The 19,882-nt window shown below is 37.7% G+C and overlaps 1 protein-coding gene across 1 annotated transcript; it reads left to right on the top strand.

The window, feature by feature from the left end:
- Window positions 1-12,702: 12,702 nt before the first annotated feature.
- Window positions 12,703-18,348, top strand: LOC105438511. The gene is made up of 2 exons (XM_030993690.1): window positions 12,703-13,338; window positions 16,975-18,348. Exons 1-2 carry the CDS (start codon window positions 12,703-12,705, stop codon window positions 18,346-18,348), a joined length of 2,010 nt encoding a protein of 669 aa, XP_030849550.1.
- The last annotated feature ends 1,534 nt before the right edge of the window (window positions 18,349-19,882 follow it).

Raw genomic sequence — 19,882 nt, 5'->3', positions numbered from 1 at the left:
ATATGGCTTACATATTCTGTTTGATATTATTTTCTCATTATCAGCTCTTGATACAGACACGATTCAATTATGACTCATTTTTATAAGAGAGGAAGTGGTGAAATATTTGTTTCAGACTAATGTTGCATTGTAATATGTGTAGCCACGTACGATTCCATACGTATACAGGGTTTAGAGAAATTTTGACGGTGAAAAGGGGAGAGAATAGGGATAGAATATGAGAGAAAAATGATAAAAGCAAATCAAATGTCTTGCTCTTTAACCTAGGGCTCTACTAAAGTGAATCTCCAACACAATATATCCACAACTAAAAAGTTAAAAAGTCGCCCTCTATAGATAAAAAGGATGACATTCAGTTCAAAGGTGCTTCATAGCTGCGCGCGCACTCGATGTGGGGAAACCCTGTTCTATTTATAGGATGCACAAACTGTATTATTGTCACAGGCAATCTCGTGTGAGTTTAGCATCGTTATCATATTTGTATTGCTGTATACACTTGAATACTCAGAGACTCAGTACCTTTGACAAAGTTCCATATGTGTAATCAACGTGATAAATTTGTACAGATCTGAATACAGTTAGGACACACTTGTTACGTACAACCAAGACGGGTGCACTCATAGTAGGTCCATGACACAATATACTACTTCACTGCATATTGTTTGTGCTTGCATGAATTGACTGTTGGCTTTTATTACACATTAAGCTGATCACACTGTAAGCTTTATTGGACATTGGATATATGCGTAAAATGAGCTCGTGTTTGTAATAAGCCAAAAATCCGACATTTGTATCAATGGCTGGGAAGATTGAGGAAGAGAAAGCTCCAAGCTCTCCAGAGAACCTGACGTGTCCACTATGTCTTGATATCTTCGACGGAGCAACAATCCTGACTTCATGCGGTCACACCTTCTGTCGGAAATGTCTCAAGAACTATGACCTGTCCCACCAGGATCTTGATCACATGATCTGTCCTCTCTGCAGGAATATCACCAAGTTGACTGCGCACCGTGTCGATGATTTCCTCACCAATGTGACTGTCAACGGACTCGTAGACGATTACCACGCCAAGTGTGGAGGGACGGATGCTGCCCAAAAGATGCGTCCAAAATGCACTGCATGCAAGTTTCAGCGAGATGCTATCTCATTCTGCAGAACGTGTAGTAACTACATGTGTGAAAAGTGTCTGGATTGTCATCAAAATCTTACAGTCGTCTTTGAAGGTCATGAGATTGTATCCATACAGGATATCATCAACGGGAAGGTCAGCATTGGTCATCTATCTGAGAAGTGCTCCATCCACAAACAAGAGAGCAAAGATATGTTTTGTGAGGATTGTAAGGTCCAAGTCTGTTTCAAGTGCGTGATCGTCGGTCATCAAAATCACAAAATCAAGAATCAGGCTGATTTCGAGCAAGAGTTACGGCTTAAGGTAAGCGTGGTTTCTTTTAAGGTACCATAAACGGGTAGCGGGTAACATATGCACCAGAAGCAGGAAGGGGGAGGGGGCGCACCCTTGCCAGAAAAACACGTTTGACATCATTAAGTTTGCAGTATAACCATTAAAAAGAGGTTCTAGGAGACAACGTGCCACCATTCCAAATTTAAAAATTCTCTCTCTATCGCTACGCTTTATCGAACATCAATAGATGTGCCTTTTCTTCCAGAAGCATCAAATCGGAGAGGCTTGTAATTTCTTTTTCTATCAAGGTGGCAGCTAAATTAATTTCGCCGTATATCGATTAGTTTTTAATAGTTCTGGATAGATTTTAAAAATGTAAGTCTTCAGTAAGCGATATTGACTCCCTCAATGTAGCTCCTCGTAAGAGAAAGGAAAAATCAATGAAATGGCATAAACTAGCTATGATTTATAACAATGTACAGTGCGTCCCAGAAAAAACGAAACCGAGAATTATCGATAATTTATCATAACTTAATCATAATTTTAATTGATAAATGATACATATTTGGAAAGCTTAGATCCTCTTCTTTCACACAATGCCACTCATATGATGCACATTTCACGCATGAGTGAGTAAAATGAATTTTAAGAGAGGAAACCAGAAGGTCATTTGGCGGACGGTATCTGAATTTCAAAGAGAAAATCACATTTCCAGAAAATTGAGTTTCTGCTATTTCATATGACACCTCAATCAGGAAAAATGGGCTAGGAATAACAAAGTTCTGTTTGTTTAAAGTAGTGCTTCCATTTCCATAATTTTATAAAACGAATTCGTTTTCACTGGCTGCCTGCCGTAGCAACTAACGGCAATAACAAAACACTTAACTCCGTTTCGTCGACAATCAGCCGTAGACGAAAGACTAAGTTATGATAAAACATCGATAATTCTCGGTTTCGTATTTTCTCGGACGCACTGTATACTATTCTGCTGTAGCTACACAATACAAAACGCTCTACGCCAAGGCCCAAAAAGGGGGGGGGGGGAGGCAAAGGCCCGACCGGCGCGCTAGACAATGGCTCATTACATTTGATAATATTACAGAATAGAAAAGCTTTTAAGTGCTCTTATATACGGAATCAACTTTATAAAATCACTATTTTGTTCATCTCGATCACCATGCTTCCTCGCATTTTAATAGTTGGAATGTTTCTTATCATTATAGAAACACTTTTATATGAGGTATGTTAAGTCATTACTTAAAAGAATATAAGTGTATGTATGCTTCAATTTGCCATTCTTAAATCTTCTTCTGTGTTTCTTAACATATGCTTAAGAAAGCTACATTCCAATCCATAACTACTATTAATAATATGTGTTATTATCATTTAGGCCTATTATTTTTATAATCATGACGATGATTATTATCATTATTATAATAATAGTACATGTATTACTATTTCTGTTTATCTGATGTACTGCATTCATAGAAATTGAACTATTTGATTGGATTGCCTTTTAAGAAAGCAGAAAAAACAAAGTATACAATTTCTCTGTCCTCGTACGATATAAGATGGAGGGTCGTGATTCTAACTTTTGTAAAACATTAGGCGCGAGCAAAATCCGGTTTTCAATTTTCAATCAAAAGCTCCATGTAATTGGCATACTACATCTCATTCTACAAAATGTTCTTTTTTATTTCTCTCTTATTCGTTTTGTTTAGGTGAACGAACTTGTCCAGCGTTGCGCCACTAAGAAATCAGAATTGGAGAAGAACATTCAGAATGTGGAAGTACAACGCCATGAAGTATACACTGCCGTGCAGAGATTACTGGACGATGTCGATCAAACCTACAGCATCAAGGCCAAAAAGCTTGAAGACAATCATCGAAATCTCATCGAGCGCATCAATGCAATAAAGCGGAGTTTCGATGATGACCTCAACGTCTTGAAATCCAACGATCGAACGAGGATCAAGAGTATTTGTAGTTCAATAGCACTGGTATCTAATGACAGACTGGGTGGTCTTGAGACAGACAGTTTGTCAGCTCATACCTTGCTCTGTGAGGAGCTGGATGCCATGCTGAAGAAGGCTACTGATCACACTTCTGCTGCAGCCATTACGAAGAAAGCACAGGAGAGGAGGTTCAAGCCTGCATATGATACTCATCTTGACCTCGGGAGCATCTCGGAATCAACTACTGATCACACTTCTACTGCAGCCATTACGAAGAAAGCACAGGAGAGGAGGTTCAAGCCTGCATATGATACTCATCTTGACCTCGGGAGCATCTCGGAATCAACTACTGATTACACTTCTGCGGCAGCCATTGCGAAGAAAGCACATGAGAAGACGTTTAAGCCTGCATATGCTACTCATCTGGGCATCGGGAGCATCTCAGAATCAGTTCCCAAGCTGCAGGTCATTCAGTGTGTAGTTCTACGGGGAACGATGTGGGGTATGACACCGTACTCTGATGACAGTGTAGCTATCGGATATGGTGATACACATGGTATCGATATCATTGATTCAGCTGGTAATCAAGAGCAGTATGCAAACATACCAAGTAACATGAAGTGTTATGATCTTGTGTTTCAAAATTATAGGTCGTTATGCATATCGACGGGTGCCATTGAAGCACACATATATTCTCCGAATGGATCCAGGAAATCAACCATCCACGTGAAAAGAAATTCCTATATCAGACTAAACAGAAGTCAATCAGATGAAATCCTCATCGCTAACAATGCTATGCGAGTCTATATCTATGACCCGACTGGATCCATTCTCAAACACACTGTTCCAACAAAACACAACACGACGAAGCAGGTATATTCTACCAGGTCGGGTTTGATCATGACGAGTTCATGTTCCAATCGCAGCGTGGTGACGGTCTATGACAGAAATAGGAGTGTTGGTAATTCTCTACGAGCTCCAAGCGGTATCTACCTGTATGCTGCCGTGGATGAGCAGGACAGGGTGTATGTAGCGAGTTTTGATCGTGAGAATGATAACGTGGTGATCAGGCTCTATGACCTTGATGGTCTGAACCTGAAGGAGAGAGTTGAGTTCAATGTACTTAATCTGACACTTAACGGTAGTTGGTGTTACTTGGTTTCCCTCTCCCCAGATATGCTCGCGTTTGCTTGTGACACGAAGTTGTATTTTATCAAGGTATCACTGTAATCCATGTCACACTCTATTACCATTATTGGTGTGTGTATACCTCTCTGCTCAAGCTCTACTGTAATATGGGCCTGTAATGTGTCAAATTATTTTCTATTGTTTATTATGTGATAACTAAACGAACGAGAAGATTTCCATCCTCTCGATGAATTTTACTTGCCTCTATGCAGTTGACATTATCCAATAAAATAATAAATTCCCTCTTTTGAACTGATATATTAATACGTAAATTTGACATGAACTATAAACTTCTTTCGTTGTGTAATTGTTTTCTCTTTGAAATTTTAACAGATGATTGTTACTGCAAAATCAAAGAATAACAACGGCTACAGACACCCTGTTGAAAGTTTTTCGTTTTTGGTCATTGTTTTTGCGATTTACTCTAAGGAGTAAAAGATGAAAACCTTTCGTTGCTTTAATCTTTGAGTTATTGTCCAGTTGTTTGTGTGTGTGACAGAGCACAAAATGACTCAATATGTTGTACTTGAGAGCAAAAAAGTACTTTTTAAACGTCTGGTATCAATATTCCCTTATCCCTTTTCTTACTATTTTATCGTAACAAAATGTAATGCTATGCCTACTTAGAAGCAATTCAAAACTTTACAAACTTCGAAGTTGAATTAAAAGGTACCTACCACTTGAGACGCAAGCAATAGGAGCAAGTGAAATAATATAATTATGTTTTATGTATAAACTATTGTTAACTTCTTAATAATGTTGTATCCCTAATGTTGTTATTCTCAATGTATTCAAAAGTTTATTTTGTTTGGTTTTATGTTACTTAATTGTTATTGTGATTATTTTGTATATTTAAATGAGGTAACAAGTAATACTGACTTTGTTATTAGAGCCCCAATTATAAATGAGCTTTTAAGCTTTCATGGTTCATCCTGTCAATTCATTGGTATTATTGTTTTGTTTTCATTTTAAAATATCCTTTTAGTCTTCGTAGTTATGCTACATGTACATTGAACTTAACTAATACATCAAGTCAAATTTTAGGACCATGGTGTAAATAGTACTGCATTCCATTAAAAATTCATTTGTATTCACTTGGCACCCTGTCTAAAAACTATTACATTGAATGCTCTGGGGACTCACAATATGACAGATTGTTCTGCTATGATGTAAAGAAGAACAATGTATCAACGAAAATTAGTTCTAGTTCAACTGTCAGAAGTTCTGTTTCAGTCTTGACTAAACATCCTAAGGAATGTAAGGATGTTATGATATTTTTGTAACATTTTACTGCAATTATTTTATTACTGGTGATTTCACTTTGAATATTTCATGTAAATGGTCTTGTTCAAATAAATACCGTTTCAATTCGATTCCGTTTAGTTCCATTTAGTGTTTGTAAGTGGATGACATCGAAGGAAATCCATGCATAAACGATCTAAGCTTCGGAACCATTATTCACCACCCCCCCCCCCCCTTTTTTTTAATAAATTTGTTATTCTTTTCCTTTTTTCGAAGAGGGAGGGGTGTGATAACCGTATCTCGATGGAAAATGTTGTTGCTTTCATGTTTTTGGTTGAGAAAGAAATTTATTTTGGGTAAAATTGGGCGACTAAATCGATACACACTCCTGGTTCTTAAATTGTTTTTGTACACAGTTTTGTAAAGTACAAAATACAGCATACACATGACTGTCTCAAATTTCGTATTTTGTATTTTCCGTATTTGATTGTTGTTTTAATTCGAAAATAGTTAGAGTGAGTATGTAACTGCTGTTAACCTAGCCTATAACTACATGTACATTATTCTGTTGTATGCATACGGTATTGTTGATTGACACTGGAAGAGTCCGTTAATGTTTGACAGAGAAAGAGGAAGGGAAAGAGAGAAATGGACGCACGGATATAAAGGAAGAATAGTCGAGTAAGAGGGGTGAAAAACAAGTGTAGTTACTGTCCTATACTCTTCCAAATATTAATAATGAAAGCAAATAAAACGTTTTGCTCTATTGTCCATAATTCAAATAAAGTGGATCTCCAAAATAATACATCCACCACTGAAAGCCTAAATAAGTCACCCTCTAAAGACAAAAATTATGAATACAGCCAATAAGTTCAAAGGTGCTTTTACGCTCTGTGGGAAAACCCACTACTATTTATAAATGCGCAAACTGTATGATATTGACAAACGATCTACTCAAGTGTGATTTTACCATTGTAACCACGTTTGTATTCAAGGACACAATTGTAAAATGAATAGTTTTGTGTGTGTGCCTCGATTGAGGTGTCTTTTCACATTCGGGTATCAAAATAAAGTTGTGAAAGGAAATATACGTACTATACCAGTACATTTAGTTATCACTACAAAACACATATTTTCTCGACTGTACAATATTTTGCTGCTTACCATTTAGAGTGCTTTTAACAATTTCTCTGGCAATTTTTTGTTTCGCTTCTTAGCTCTTGATGTACAAAGGATTGTTAATCTTATTTCTCTTTCAAATACCATTCATACCTATTAGGGAAGACTAATTTTTCATATGTACACCAGAATGCAAAAGTATTTAATACAATGTTCCACTGAAAACTAATCCGGACCTTTTAAAAAAAAATCTTCAGTTTTTGTGTCCAAATTAATTTGGTGCATGATGCGGTGACCCAATGTGATCGACTATTCCAACCTTCAAATTTGTTTCTTCACTTTTTGTGTCTAAATAGATGTACCTACACCTTCTTCCTGACAAAGTTTGGTGCATGGGTAAAGATGCTGTGACAAAATGTGACATGCATTCCATTTCGGGGGCCAAACCGAGGACAATGTCCATGTTGACATTTTCTTCCTAGATGGCACGGACGGTCTAAGCAACTTTGTTCGGTAAATTCTTATGGGGAAAATGGGACGACTATTTCGGGACATTCCACTGGCCCATGCACTTTATGTATAAAGTTTTGTTAAGCATCTTTAAAGGAAAATTGTTATCAAACCACTCTAGAGAAAAGGAGAAAAATCTGAGAAGTAGACTGGTGAAAGTTTGGATGAAATCGGACAAACATGAGAAAGTTATGTATTTTGAAAGTTGTAATTACTATAGATGTGGGCTCTTCAAATTGTCTGAATCGGTAACGTCTCTCCGATGTAGTGGCGGGCAACTTTACAATATTATGTTCCAAATTTCCAATACACAAAATGACAACAACAACCCCCCCCCCCCCCCGGTCCCCCCCCCTCCCCCAAAAAAGGCTCGGGGCGGTCAATTAAGAGGACCTTTAACAATATGCTATATCCATGATATATCTTGAGTAGTGTCCCAAGGCAGAACTTCTCCCTGGGGACACTACTACATTCGGCGCTTTTGCGAAAAAGGAGAAATATAATGATTTTTTTGTTTTAATACGACAAACGTTTGAGTTATCAATTATTATACGTCATAATCCACTGACCAATCTGCCAATTTGAAATATTCATATACTTTTTTCTTATTTTAAAACATTCATAACGTTCTTATTACTATTTGCCCGATTTATTTTAGACTTTCGCCTTTCTTTTTATCGTATTTTTCTGTTCGAATACAAATAAAACCTATTACAAGGGTTGGATTGCCCTTTAAGATATAAAAGCTCGTATTTTTACTTTTCCTCTTCGTTCTCTTTTTTTCTTAACTTCGAAAATAGCTATACAAATTATGTATATGCTGTAAATGTCGCCTATATATTACATTAACATGTTCATTTTTCTTTTTCTTTGTACAGTGTATATATACACAGCATTGTTAACATAATTATACTGGATATATTTAGTTGAAGATCTAGATTTTAAAATATGTATCCTTTTGTTGTTACTGTAAGCCTATCCAAATTAAAATCAAATAAATCTCACATTTTCTAGCATAACAAAGTACTGATTCTATTTTTTTAATCGTTATTGAGGTTATAAAAGAAATCTTTCAAAGCAAGGTGACGTAGAGTTTGGTATTATTGATCCTTACCAGCTTTGATCACATTTCCAGTCTATACGATGTAAAATCTCTCGCCATGTTTCTTAAGCATGTCATGTTATCTCACGCTGTATGCCGCTAAGACGCTTCGCCACGAGCGATTAACAAAACGCAATATACACGATACACTATTAGAGCAAGAATCGTCCCCTACCCCCCCCCCCCCCCATGTAAATCTTTCTCTTTTTGTCCATGTCCGTTTCTTTATTCGGTCTGTACAGGCGTCGAAACCCCCACTTTTTTCCAGATTATCTCCTCCTCCTCGCAATCTATCTTTCTCTAATCGTTCTCAGAATCAGACTAGTTGTTCTGTCAGTTACTTTTCCATTTTCCTTCTCCATTTCTCCACTTTGTAAAGTACATCTTTTCCTTTAAATAAATACCCCTTTCCACCTCTGATGATTAACTGCCCCTTTTATCTTGACACGTGCCCCTTTTCTTTTTGATAAGCACCCCAAATTTCTTTCTTTTTAGTATGTGCATGTGTTTAGTAGGCCGTATGGACAAAGTGTCCCATTTCAGGATATCATGCAATTGTTGATTGGATTTACATCTACCCTGGATAATAGTGATCCCAGGGAAGAAAATTCTGAGAGACAGTGTTTATTGTGTGGCAAGCATTCAGGGGGATCTCTACTATCAAGGTTTCATGTCTGATTGCATCCCTGGCAGATCTTATCGTTATGTATTTGAGATTTGAATTCCTTTGCTCATAAAAGAATAGACGAGAAACTATTTGAGAAAGACCCCCAAAGCATCAAACAAAATGCACATTTTACCCCATCTTAAGTAATTGAGAATAAACGGTATATATTACATTATTTTGTTGTTTTTGTCGTTCTTCTTCCTTTCCATTATTTTCTGTAACATTGATCATGAAAGTGGTGTCCTCTACCTGTACATGAATGTTTGGTATAATATGTTTTAAAACAACAGGTAAACAACAAGTAGAACAACATCGAAGCTGACCATTATATCAGCTAGATACTTTTATTATGAAATGTAAATATATATGCTAAAACAAATCAAAGAAAAGAATTTTCACGAAAAAGTTGTTTTATATCATTAATTGAAGAGTTTTAGGTTGTGTTTTTTGTTGAAATGATCTTATGTGATAAGAATTAATAACAAATCGGATGACTGGGGCAGATAATGGTTAAGAGGGGGTTAAGAAGAAGATAAAAGTAATACAGATAGAGAGAGAGAGAGAGAGAGAGAGAAGGGGAGAAAGTGATCCAGGGAGACAATGAGAGAGGGGGAGAGAGAGAGAAAGAGAAAGAGAGGGGAAGGGGGAAAAGTGATCCAGGGAGACAGAGAGAGAGAGGGAGAGAGAGAGAGAAAGAGAAAGAGAGGGGAAGGGGGGAAAGTGATCCAGGGCGACAGAGAGAGAGAGAGAGAGATTGGAAGGGGGAAAAGTGATCCAGGGAGAGAGAGAGAGAGAGAGAAATAAGAGAGAGAGAGAGAGAGAGATAAGAAGGGGAGAAACGTGATCCAGGGAGAGAGAGGGGGAATAGAGAGAGGAAAAGAGAGAGAGAGAGAGGGAGCGAAAGAACAATACGACCTTACAAAAGGCCGTTTATATGACATGGTTTGATACCTAAGACAGAGACTCTTCAAAATGGCGTAATAATATGAAATCCGTAATTAATTATCATTTTAATCGGTCATGGCTACACACCTAAAGGTCGATTCGTGGTCCGGATATGACTGCCAATGCAGCAAAACATATGTGTCCTACTAAAATTTTGCAAATTGTACTGCTTAGTACAAAATGTTTGGTAATTCATCCAATAATTTTCTAAGAGTGTTCCAATGCTTCATATATACAGTGCGTCCCATAAAAAAAAAAAACTCAAATCAAACAATTATTGTGGCAATCAATAAGCTTTTTGAATATCATTCCTTCCTTTTTTGAATTAGAAGTCATAATTATGCTACATAATGATATAATGATTACGTAAACCAAAATTTGTTGCTCGGTGAAGCGTTTATGAATAAATGCAATCAAAGTATCGTTAAAGCCAAACTTTGGAGAAAATGTTATATAGACATATAGCCTATGGCCTAAAAGAGAAATTAATACACTTTCACCTCATTTATTACATGCAGAGAAAATGAAATGTCAAGGTTTTGGTTCAGCTCGACTTTTTAATCGACATGTTTCTGACCAACTTCAATGAAATGTAAAATTATATTTACAGAGTTTGACGATATTTCCCAAATTAAAAAAAAATTGTCACAAGGCGAGACATGCACGACCTGAAAGGGAAATACGTGTGGCCATGCTTTGAACTATAATGCATAGCCACATAGAGGCATTTTTCCTGTTGGGGACCGGGGTAAAATGCAATGAATTATTTATAATTAATTTTCTGTTCTTCTTTTGTTTATTTGTGGCGGCTGCCCCGTACCCTAGACCCCGCTGCGTACAGTCATGATTCAGTGGCAAAGTATTGGCCTCGTAACTGTGAGGCCCCAGGATCAAAGCTGTGTCTATTAGCTATATTCGTGCCCTTTTGTGAGGCATTAACCCTCATTAGCGTCAGTTATGACTTAAGGACGTAGGTCCCCTAGTTGATAAACATAGTAGCATGCACATGTTTTAGCAGTCACGCAAAACAAACACTCGCAAATTATTATTCATTAACATCTCAGAATGTATACTCTTATCTAGATCTATTAGGAATAAATCATTGTCAAAATCATTCCATAAATTGGGGTAAAAAAAATATTCCACCTTTATGACCAACAGTGTATATAGGCGTAATTGTTTAGGCCAAATTATGTAGGGCTTTTGTGAGATTTTGGAGTCATTACAATCATAACACAATTAGCAATCTTGCTGAAAAACACAACCAGTTAAAGGCATTGGACACAGATATATGATTCCAGCACTGTTTCATGGTTTTTTCAGCTATTTTTCTTGGTCCAAAACAACCCACTCACTTTACAATGAAAAAACATTTATCTTAAAATGCAGTTTCACAAAAATGACTCAATTGTATACTCACTTGATCCAGGATTAGTCAGTCTTTAGACTGTTGTTCTTATCCATGGTTTCCTTTGGTTGGGGTTGTCATCATATTTATCTGGGGCATCTTTCCACCAGTTCTCAAGTCCAGATTTGAAGCGATCGATACTCTTCACAACATCACCTGGAAGACCACTATGATTACTTTTAAAACATTATTATTTCAAATGAACCATATTTCCGTGCAATATGGCTTACATATTCTATTTGATATAATTTTTCTCATTATCAACTCTTGAGACAGACACGATTCACATTATCATGGTTATGAGCCTAAATTATGACTTGGTGAAATATTTTTTTTTTCTTCAGGCGAATCTTGCGTTGTAATAAGTGTATTGTCGTCGTATTTCATACGTTAGAAAGTAAAGAGAAATTTGGACAGTGAAAAGGGAAGAGAATGAGATAAATGGAAGGAGATTAAGGAAGAGTAGTAGAAAGAAAGGGTGAAATGTAAGTGTGGAAACCATCTTTTGTCCTTCCAAAAAAAGTGATTAGAGCAAATAAAATGTCTAGCTCTTTTACCTAGGATTCTACTAAAATAGATCTCTAACACAATGGCCCAAATTCACAAATGAGGTTTGTCGACTAACCTATGTAATGTGCGTCATATGACGCACATTAACCCAGGTTTGTCGACAAACCACCTTTGTGAATTCGAGTCAATTTGTCCACAACTAAAAACTAATAAAGTCGCCCTCTATCGATGAAAAAGATGAATATCGCCATTTAGTTCAAAGCTTCTCTGTGGGAAACCCACTTCTATTCATCGGATGCACAGACTGTATTATTTTCACAAGCAATCTCGTGTGAGTTTAGCATTGTAATCTCATTTGTATTGCTGTATACACTTCAATAGAGACTCAGTACTCCTGATCAAAGTTACATATTCGTAATCAACGTGAGAAATTGGCACAAAACTGCATGCAGTTAGGACACACTTGTTTCGTACAAACAAGATATTCGTGCAGTTATAGTAGGTCCATGGTACAATCTACTACTTCACTGCATATTGGTTGTGCTTGCATCAATTGACTGTTGGCTTTTATTACAAATAATAGCTGATCACACTGTAAGCTTTATTGGACATTGGATATATGCGTAAATTGCCAAAAATCCGACATTTGTACCAATGGCTGAGAAGAATGAGAAACAGAAAGCGCCAAGCTCTCCAGAGAACCTGACGTGTCCACTATGTCTTGATATCTTCGACAGGGCAACAATCCTGACTTCATGCGGACACACCTTCTGTCGGAAATGTCTCAAGAACTATGACCTGTCCCATCAGGACCTTGATCACATGATCTGTCCTCTCTGCAGGAATACCACCAAGTTGACTGCGAACCGTGTCGATGATTTCCTCACCAATGTGACGGTCAACGGACTCGTAGACGATTACCACGCCAAGTGTGGAGGGGTGAATGCTGTCCTTGAGACGCGTCTAAAATGCACTGCATGCAAGTTTCAGCGAGATGCTATCTCATTCTGCAGAACGTGTAATTACTACATGTGCACTAATTGTGACTGCAGCCATGAGCAGTTGACGTCACACTTTGAAGGTCACGAGATTGTATCCATGCAGGATATCATCGACGGGAACGTCAACATTGGTCATCTATCTGAGAAGTGCTCCATCCACAAACAAGAAAACAAAGATATGTTTTGTGAGGATTGTAAGGTCCACGTCTGTTTCAAGTGCGTGATCGTCGGTCATCAAATTCACAAAATCAAGAATCAGGCTGATTTCGAGCAGGAGTTACGGCTTAAGGTAAGCGTGGTTTTATTTAAGGTACCATAGGCGGGTAGCGGGTAACATATGCGCCAGAAGCAGTAAGGGGAAGGGAGCACACCTTTGCCAGAAAAAAACGTTAACATCACTAATTTTGCAGTATAACCATTAAAAAGAGGTTCTAGGAGACAAAGTGCCACCATTCCAAATTTTTTAATTCTCTCTCTGTCGATACGCTTCATCGTCCATCAATAGATGTACCCTTTCTTCCAGAAACAATAAAGCGGGGAGGCTGATCACTTTCTTCTATCAAGGTGGCAGCTAAATTAATTTCGACGTATACGATTAGTTTTTAATAGTTCTGAATAGATTAAAAATATATGTTTTCAGTATTCCATGTCGACTCCCTAAATGTAGCTCCTCGTACGAGAAAGGAACAATCGATGAAATGGCATAAACTAGCTTCGATTTATAAGAATGTTTAGTATTCTGTTGTAGCTACCCAACTACAGAACGCTCTTCGCCAAGGTCCCATAAAGGGGGAGCAGACAAAGGCCCCACCGGCGCGCTAGACAATTTAGCACAATTACATTTGATAATATTACAGAATAGAAAAGCTTTTAAGTGATCTAAAATACGGTTTCAACTTTTTTTTTCTCGCGGTCACTACTCAGATAGCAAAATATCTGGGGCCCATCTGGGTTTTGAATGGGCTGACTAAAACCCACGTGGCCCATACAAAAAACGGATGTTTACCAGATGGGTCTTCCCACCCAGAACCCACGCATATGGGCCCCATGTCGGCCCCATGTGGGTTTTTGGTGGTAAAAATCGCACGTCGAACATTGTCTTCGCCCAGCTGAAAACCAGATGTATACCAGAAGGGCCTTCCCACAGAGAACCCACAGGTATACGGATCCCACGTGGCCCATATAAAAACCAGATGTATACCAGATGGGCCTTCCCACCCAGAACCCACAACTACCGACACATATGGGCCCCATATGGGCCCAATGTGGGTTTTTGGTGGTGAAAATCGCACGTCGAACATTGTCTTCGCCCAGCTGAAAACCAGATGTATACCAGATGGGCCTTCCCACAAAGAACCCACAGGTATACGGATCCCACGTGGCCCATATAAAAACCAGATGTATACGAGATGGGCCTTCCCATCCAGAACCCACAAGTACCAACACATGTGGGCCCCATGTGGGCCCCATGTGGGTTTTTTGGTGGTGAAAGTTGCACATCGAGCATCGGCTAGGCCCAGCTAAACACCAGATGTATACCAGATGGGCATTCCCACCCAAAACCCACAAATAACCCCCTAATTTGCATAATGAATATGGGGTGCGGGTACATCTATGTTTTTTTACAATTTATCTAAATGTACAGGATATATTTCCTAATTACTGATGATTTAGTTATATGCAATTCATTTCGAAAATACTACAAAATGTAAATTGCTAATTATTAGGACATTTCACTACTTTGTATAAATTACATTTAAGTAAACATGAATTAAGAAAAACACTAACTGTGAACTAAAACAGATTCAATAAAATACAAGTATATGGAGATGTCTGATCTCAGCAAATTAACCAAGTCTTCTTAATACCAATGCCTTTACATTGGAAACTTTAGACGATGTGTTGTTGCCATTGGCAAAATTAATTAGTACAAGTGTTACATAACGTACTAATTATATCTGCTAATTGGGGCTTTCAACTGTTTGACAGTTGTGCCAAATGGTACGACTGGTCCAGTTAAACCCAACTGGTAACCCTGGAAATTAAAATGGGATAAAGGGATTCAACTGGGTAAAAATAGAACCCATTTAAACAATATGAAGCCCATTTCTAACCACATTGGCCCATATGGGACCAGATCAAACCCACTTGGCCCATATGGATCCCATATAAAAACCCGCTTATAGCCCATATGGGGCCCATATAGAACCCACATATGGCCCATCTGGTGCCCAATAGGTAACCCTTGTGTATATTAATGGGCCAATTGTGGGGCCCATCTGGGTTCCACGTGGGCCCATCTGGGCCAAGTGGGTCCAATCTGGGCCGCCCATCTGAGGCCCTTCTATAACCCGGGTGCAGATTGCTGGGCCCCACAAGGGGCCCATCTGGGACCCCTCTGGGCCATATGGGCCAAGTGGGCAATAGATGGGCTGGCCCATCTGGGCCAAGTGGGCCAGCCCAGTTGTAACCAGATAAAACCCAGATGGGCCCCACAACATTTTGCTATCTGGGTAGGCTTCCTCGCATTTCAATAGCTGGAATATTTCTAAGCATTGAACAAGCCCTGTCGACTATATATGGTCTTGTAGCGAGTAGAACGAAAAAAACTAATGCTTCTCTCTAGACTCTAGTAAAGAGGGTCGGACAACACTTTGCCACCCCTCTCACAAGACATGAAGCTCTTGCTGTTGCTCGCATGTAAATCATTATTTTGAAGGAGGCTGGGATTTTTCGTGACGTTTCAAGCTATACTTAATATCACTTCAATTTCACAGAAGCAATCGTTTCGCTCGGTCGCTTCACTTTCTCACGTTATAATAAACTCTCTGTCGAGCTATATGATCATTACTATTATAGAAACACTTTTATATGACATAAATGAATGTTATGTCATTATAACAAAATAGAACTTTACGTATGCTTCAATTTGCAATCCTTAAATCTGCTTCTGTGTTTCTAAACATACGCGTAAGAAACTTACATTTCGAACCAATACTACGAAAAAGACGAATTCAATGTACTGTTCTCGTTCTTTTTTTGAAAATTCAAAACACTGTCCTTTATAAATATCAAGAAACATAAGATTGAAAGGAGAAATTGTGTTTGTCGCTGAGGAGGGGGAGGGAATTTGAAGGTAGTAAGCGTACAGCTACATTTTACAGCTATACATTAGTCAAAAATCCTTGTAAATAATCCAAAGTGTCGCTGAGGAGTGGGAGGGAATTTGCTTTTGGTTTGCTTTTTAATGGGTGAAAGGGCAACCTGCCCAGATTATCCAAATATTACTTCGTAGGAACTGAAAATTTAAATCCTCGAAAATCATATAGATAAAGGTATGGAGTCGAGGAACCATTATTACATATTTGTGCCAAAGGGCTCATAGCAATTATTATCTTTTGTATAATAAAGCACTTTGCATCAAAATAACAATGCAGATATATTTGTCTTTGTCTATGATTATGATGACGATGCTGATTATAATAATAATTAATAATAATAATAATAAGAAGAAGAACAGTAATTATGATAATAATAATAGTAACAACGTTGATAACAATCATCATCATCGTCGCCATCATCACCATAACCGGCTAAAAAGAAGTAGAAGTATCAATATTCTTCTTATTAACATTAATATCCTTTTATTATTGTAATCAATATATGTATTATTACCATTTATCATTATTACAATAATGACGATGATTATTATCAGTACAATAATTACTATTAATAGCTCTGTGTATCTGATATTAATGCATTTTAAGAAATTGACTCTTTTGGTTGGATTGCCTTTTGTTTAATATATGATGGAGGGTCGTGGTTCTAACTTTTTTGAAACATTAGGCGCGCGCAAAATCCGGTTCCATGTAATTGGCATACATCTCAATCTACAACATGTTCCTTTCATTTCTCTTTTGTTTAGGTGAACGACCTAGTCCAGCGTTGTGCCACTAAGAAATCAGAACTGGAGAAGAACATTCAGAATGTGGAAGTACAACGCCATGAAGTATACACTGCCGTGCAGAGATTACTGGACGATGTCGGTCAAGCCTACAGCATCAAGGCAAAAGAGCTTGAAGAAAATCATCGAAATCTCATCGAGCGCATCAATGCAGTAAAGCGGAGGTTCGATGACGACCTCAACGTCTTGGAAATCAACGATCGAAAGAGAATCAAGAGTATTTGTAGTTCAATAACACTGGTAGCTATAAATGACAGACTGGGTCATCTTGAGACAGACAGTTTGACAGCTCATACCTTGCTCTGTGAGCAACTGGATGGCATGCTGAAGGAGGCTACTGATCGCACCTCTGCGGCAGCCATTACGAAGAAAGCACAGGAGAAGAGGTTCAAGCCTGCAGATGATACTCATCTTGACCTCGGGAGCATCTCAGAATCAACTACTGATCACACTTCTGCGGCAGCCATTGCGAAGAAAGCACAGAAGAAGACGTCCAAGTCTGCAGATGATACTCGTCTGGACCTCGGGAGCATCTCAGAATCAGTTCCCAAATTGGAAGTCATTCAGCGTGTTATTCTACGGGGATGGATGTCGGGTATGACCCCGTACTCTGATGACAGTGTAGCTATCGGATATGCTGATAGACATGGTATAGATATAATTAATTCAGCTGGTAAAAAGAAGCGGTATGCAAACATACCAAGTAAAATGCTGTGTTATGATCTTGTGTTTCAAAATGATAGGTCGTTATGCATAACGACGGGTGCCAGTGAAGCACACATATATGCTCCCAATGGATCCAGGAAATCAACCATCCACATGAAAGGCAATGCCAATATCAAACTAAACAGAAGTCCATCAGATGAAATCCTTATCTCTAACGCTGAGAATCAAGTTTATATCTATGACCCGACTGGATCCACTCTCAAACACACTATTCCAACAAAACAAAACAGGGTGAGGCAGGTATCTTCTACCAGGTCGGGTTTGATCGTCACGAGTTCATGTTACGAGCCAAGTTTGGTGACGGTCTATGACAGGGATGGAAATGCTGGTAATTCTCTCCAAGCTCCGTACGGTGTCTACCTGTTTGCTGCCGTGGATGAGCAGGACAGGGTGTATGTAGCGAGTAATTTTGATCGTGAGAATGATAACGTGGTGATCAGGCTCTATGACCTTGATGGTTTGAACCTAAAGGAGAGAGTTGTGTTCAAGGTCCTTAACCTGAAGATTAGTTATGATTGGTGTTACTTGGTTTCCCTCTCCCCAAACATGCTCGCGTTTGCTTGTGACAACAAGTTATATTTCATCAAGGTATCACTTTTATCCATGTAACACTGATCTATTACCGTTGTTGGTGGTGTGTATACCTCACTGCTCCAGCTCTACTCTAAAATGGGCCTATCAAGTGTCATATTATATTGTTTATTATGTAATAACTAAACGAATGAGAAGATGTCCATTCTATCGATAGATTTTAGTTTTCTCTGTACAGTTGACATTATCCAATATAATATCAACAAATGATATGTTTAAGTGTAAAATATACATACACTATGTACTTCTAGCGTTGTGTAATTTTTTTCTCTTTAAAGTTCTAACAGATGATTGTTACTGCAAAATCGAAGAATAACAACGACTACAGACACACTGTTGAAACCTTTTTCATCTTGGCTCTTCGTTTTTGCGAATTTCTCTGATGAGTGCAAAAGGAATCTCTTTAGTAAGCCAGTTTTCGTTGCTATAATTTGTTATTGATATTTCATTTGTAAGTGTATGTCTCAAAGCACAACAAAAAATTAAACATCTGGTATCAATTTTCTCTTTTCCTACAATGTTATCCTAAAAAATGTAATGCTATTTAGAAGAAATTAAAAACTTTACCAACTTTGAAGTTGAATTTAAAAGGTACCTACCACTTGAGACGCAAGAAATAGAAGCAAGTGATAATGTGATATGATATCATCATGTTTAACTTGAAATTTGATAAAATATTGATTAACTGTTTTTAGTGTTATATCCCTTATGTTGTTATTATGAAAGTACAGTATTTAAAAAGTTATTTTTGTTTGACATCATGTTTTTTAATTGTTATTGTGATTATTGTGTATTTATAAATAGAGTAACAATTAATACTGACCTTGTCATTAGGGCCCCAATGTAAATACGCTTGTAAGCTTTCATGGGTCATCTTGTAAAGTCATTGGTATTATTGTTTTGTTTTCATTTTAAAATATCATTTTACTCTTCTTAGTTATGCTACCTTACATTGAACTTGATTAATACATCGAATCAAATTTCTTTTAAAGCCTTACAGGACCATGGCGTAAATATTGCTGTGTTCCTTTGTATTCAGATTGTACCCTGTCTGGAAAGCTATTACATTAAATGCTCTGTGGACTAATAATGTGACAGATTAGTCTGCTCTGGTGTAGAGAAGAATATTCTATTAACACAAATTAGCCTAGTTTAATAAACAGTCAGAAGTTTTGTTTCTTGACTGAACATCCTACGGAATGTAATAATATTCTGTTATAATTTGAGATTTCATTTTGTATATTGCATGTACATGTAAATTAGGCAGTTGTCTTTTTCGAATTTGATTCTGTTTAGTCAAATTCGATTTAATTCAATTTAACCTATTGTATACAGATTATCGATTTTTGACGTGGAACTTTGAATGTCTTTATCCGCATTTTATAACATTGAAAAGAGAATGGGGTAAGTGAGGATTATGGTTATCATATATTAAATTGTAGAAATGATGATAATATAAAACACCTACATCTGGTCATGCTATTAGACATGCATGGAAAACTCTGGCATGAAACTGGATGAAACCTCATTTTAATGTTTCCCCATCATAAAG

This window comes from Strongylocentrotus purpuratus, unplaced genomic scaffold, assembly GCF_000002235.5.
Source record: "Strongylocentrotus purpuratus isolate Spur 01 unplaced genomic scaffold, Spur_5.0 spur5_scaffold_20, whole genome shotgun sequence".
Lineage (NCBI taxonomy): Eukaryota > Metazoa > Echinodermata > Echinoidea > Camarodonta > Strongylocentrotidae > Strongylocentrotus > Strongylocentrotus purpuratus.
This window is presented reverse-complemented; position numbering and strand designations above follow the sequence as displayed.

Coding starts and splice junctions, on each gene's coding strand:
- LOC105438511 (XM_030993690.1), top strand. CDS start 12,703: ATGGCTGAGAAGAATGAGAAACAGAAAGCGCCAAGCTCTCCAGAGAAC. Junction 13,339..16,974: donor AGCAGGAGTTACGGCTTAAG/GTAAGCGTGGTT, acceptor TCTTTTGTTTAG/GTGAACGACCTAGTCCAGCG.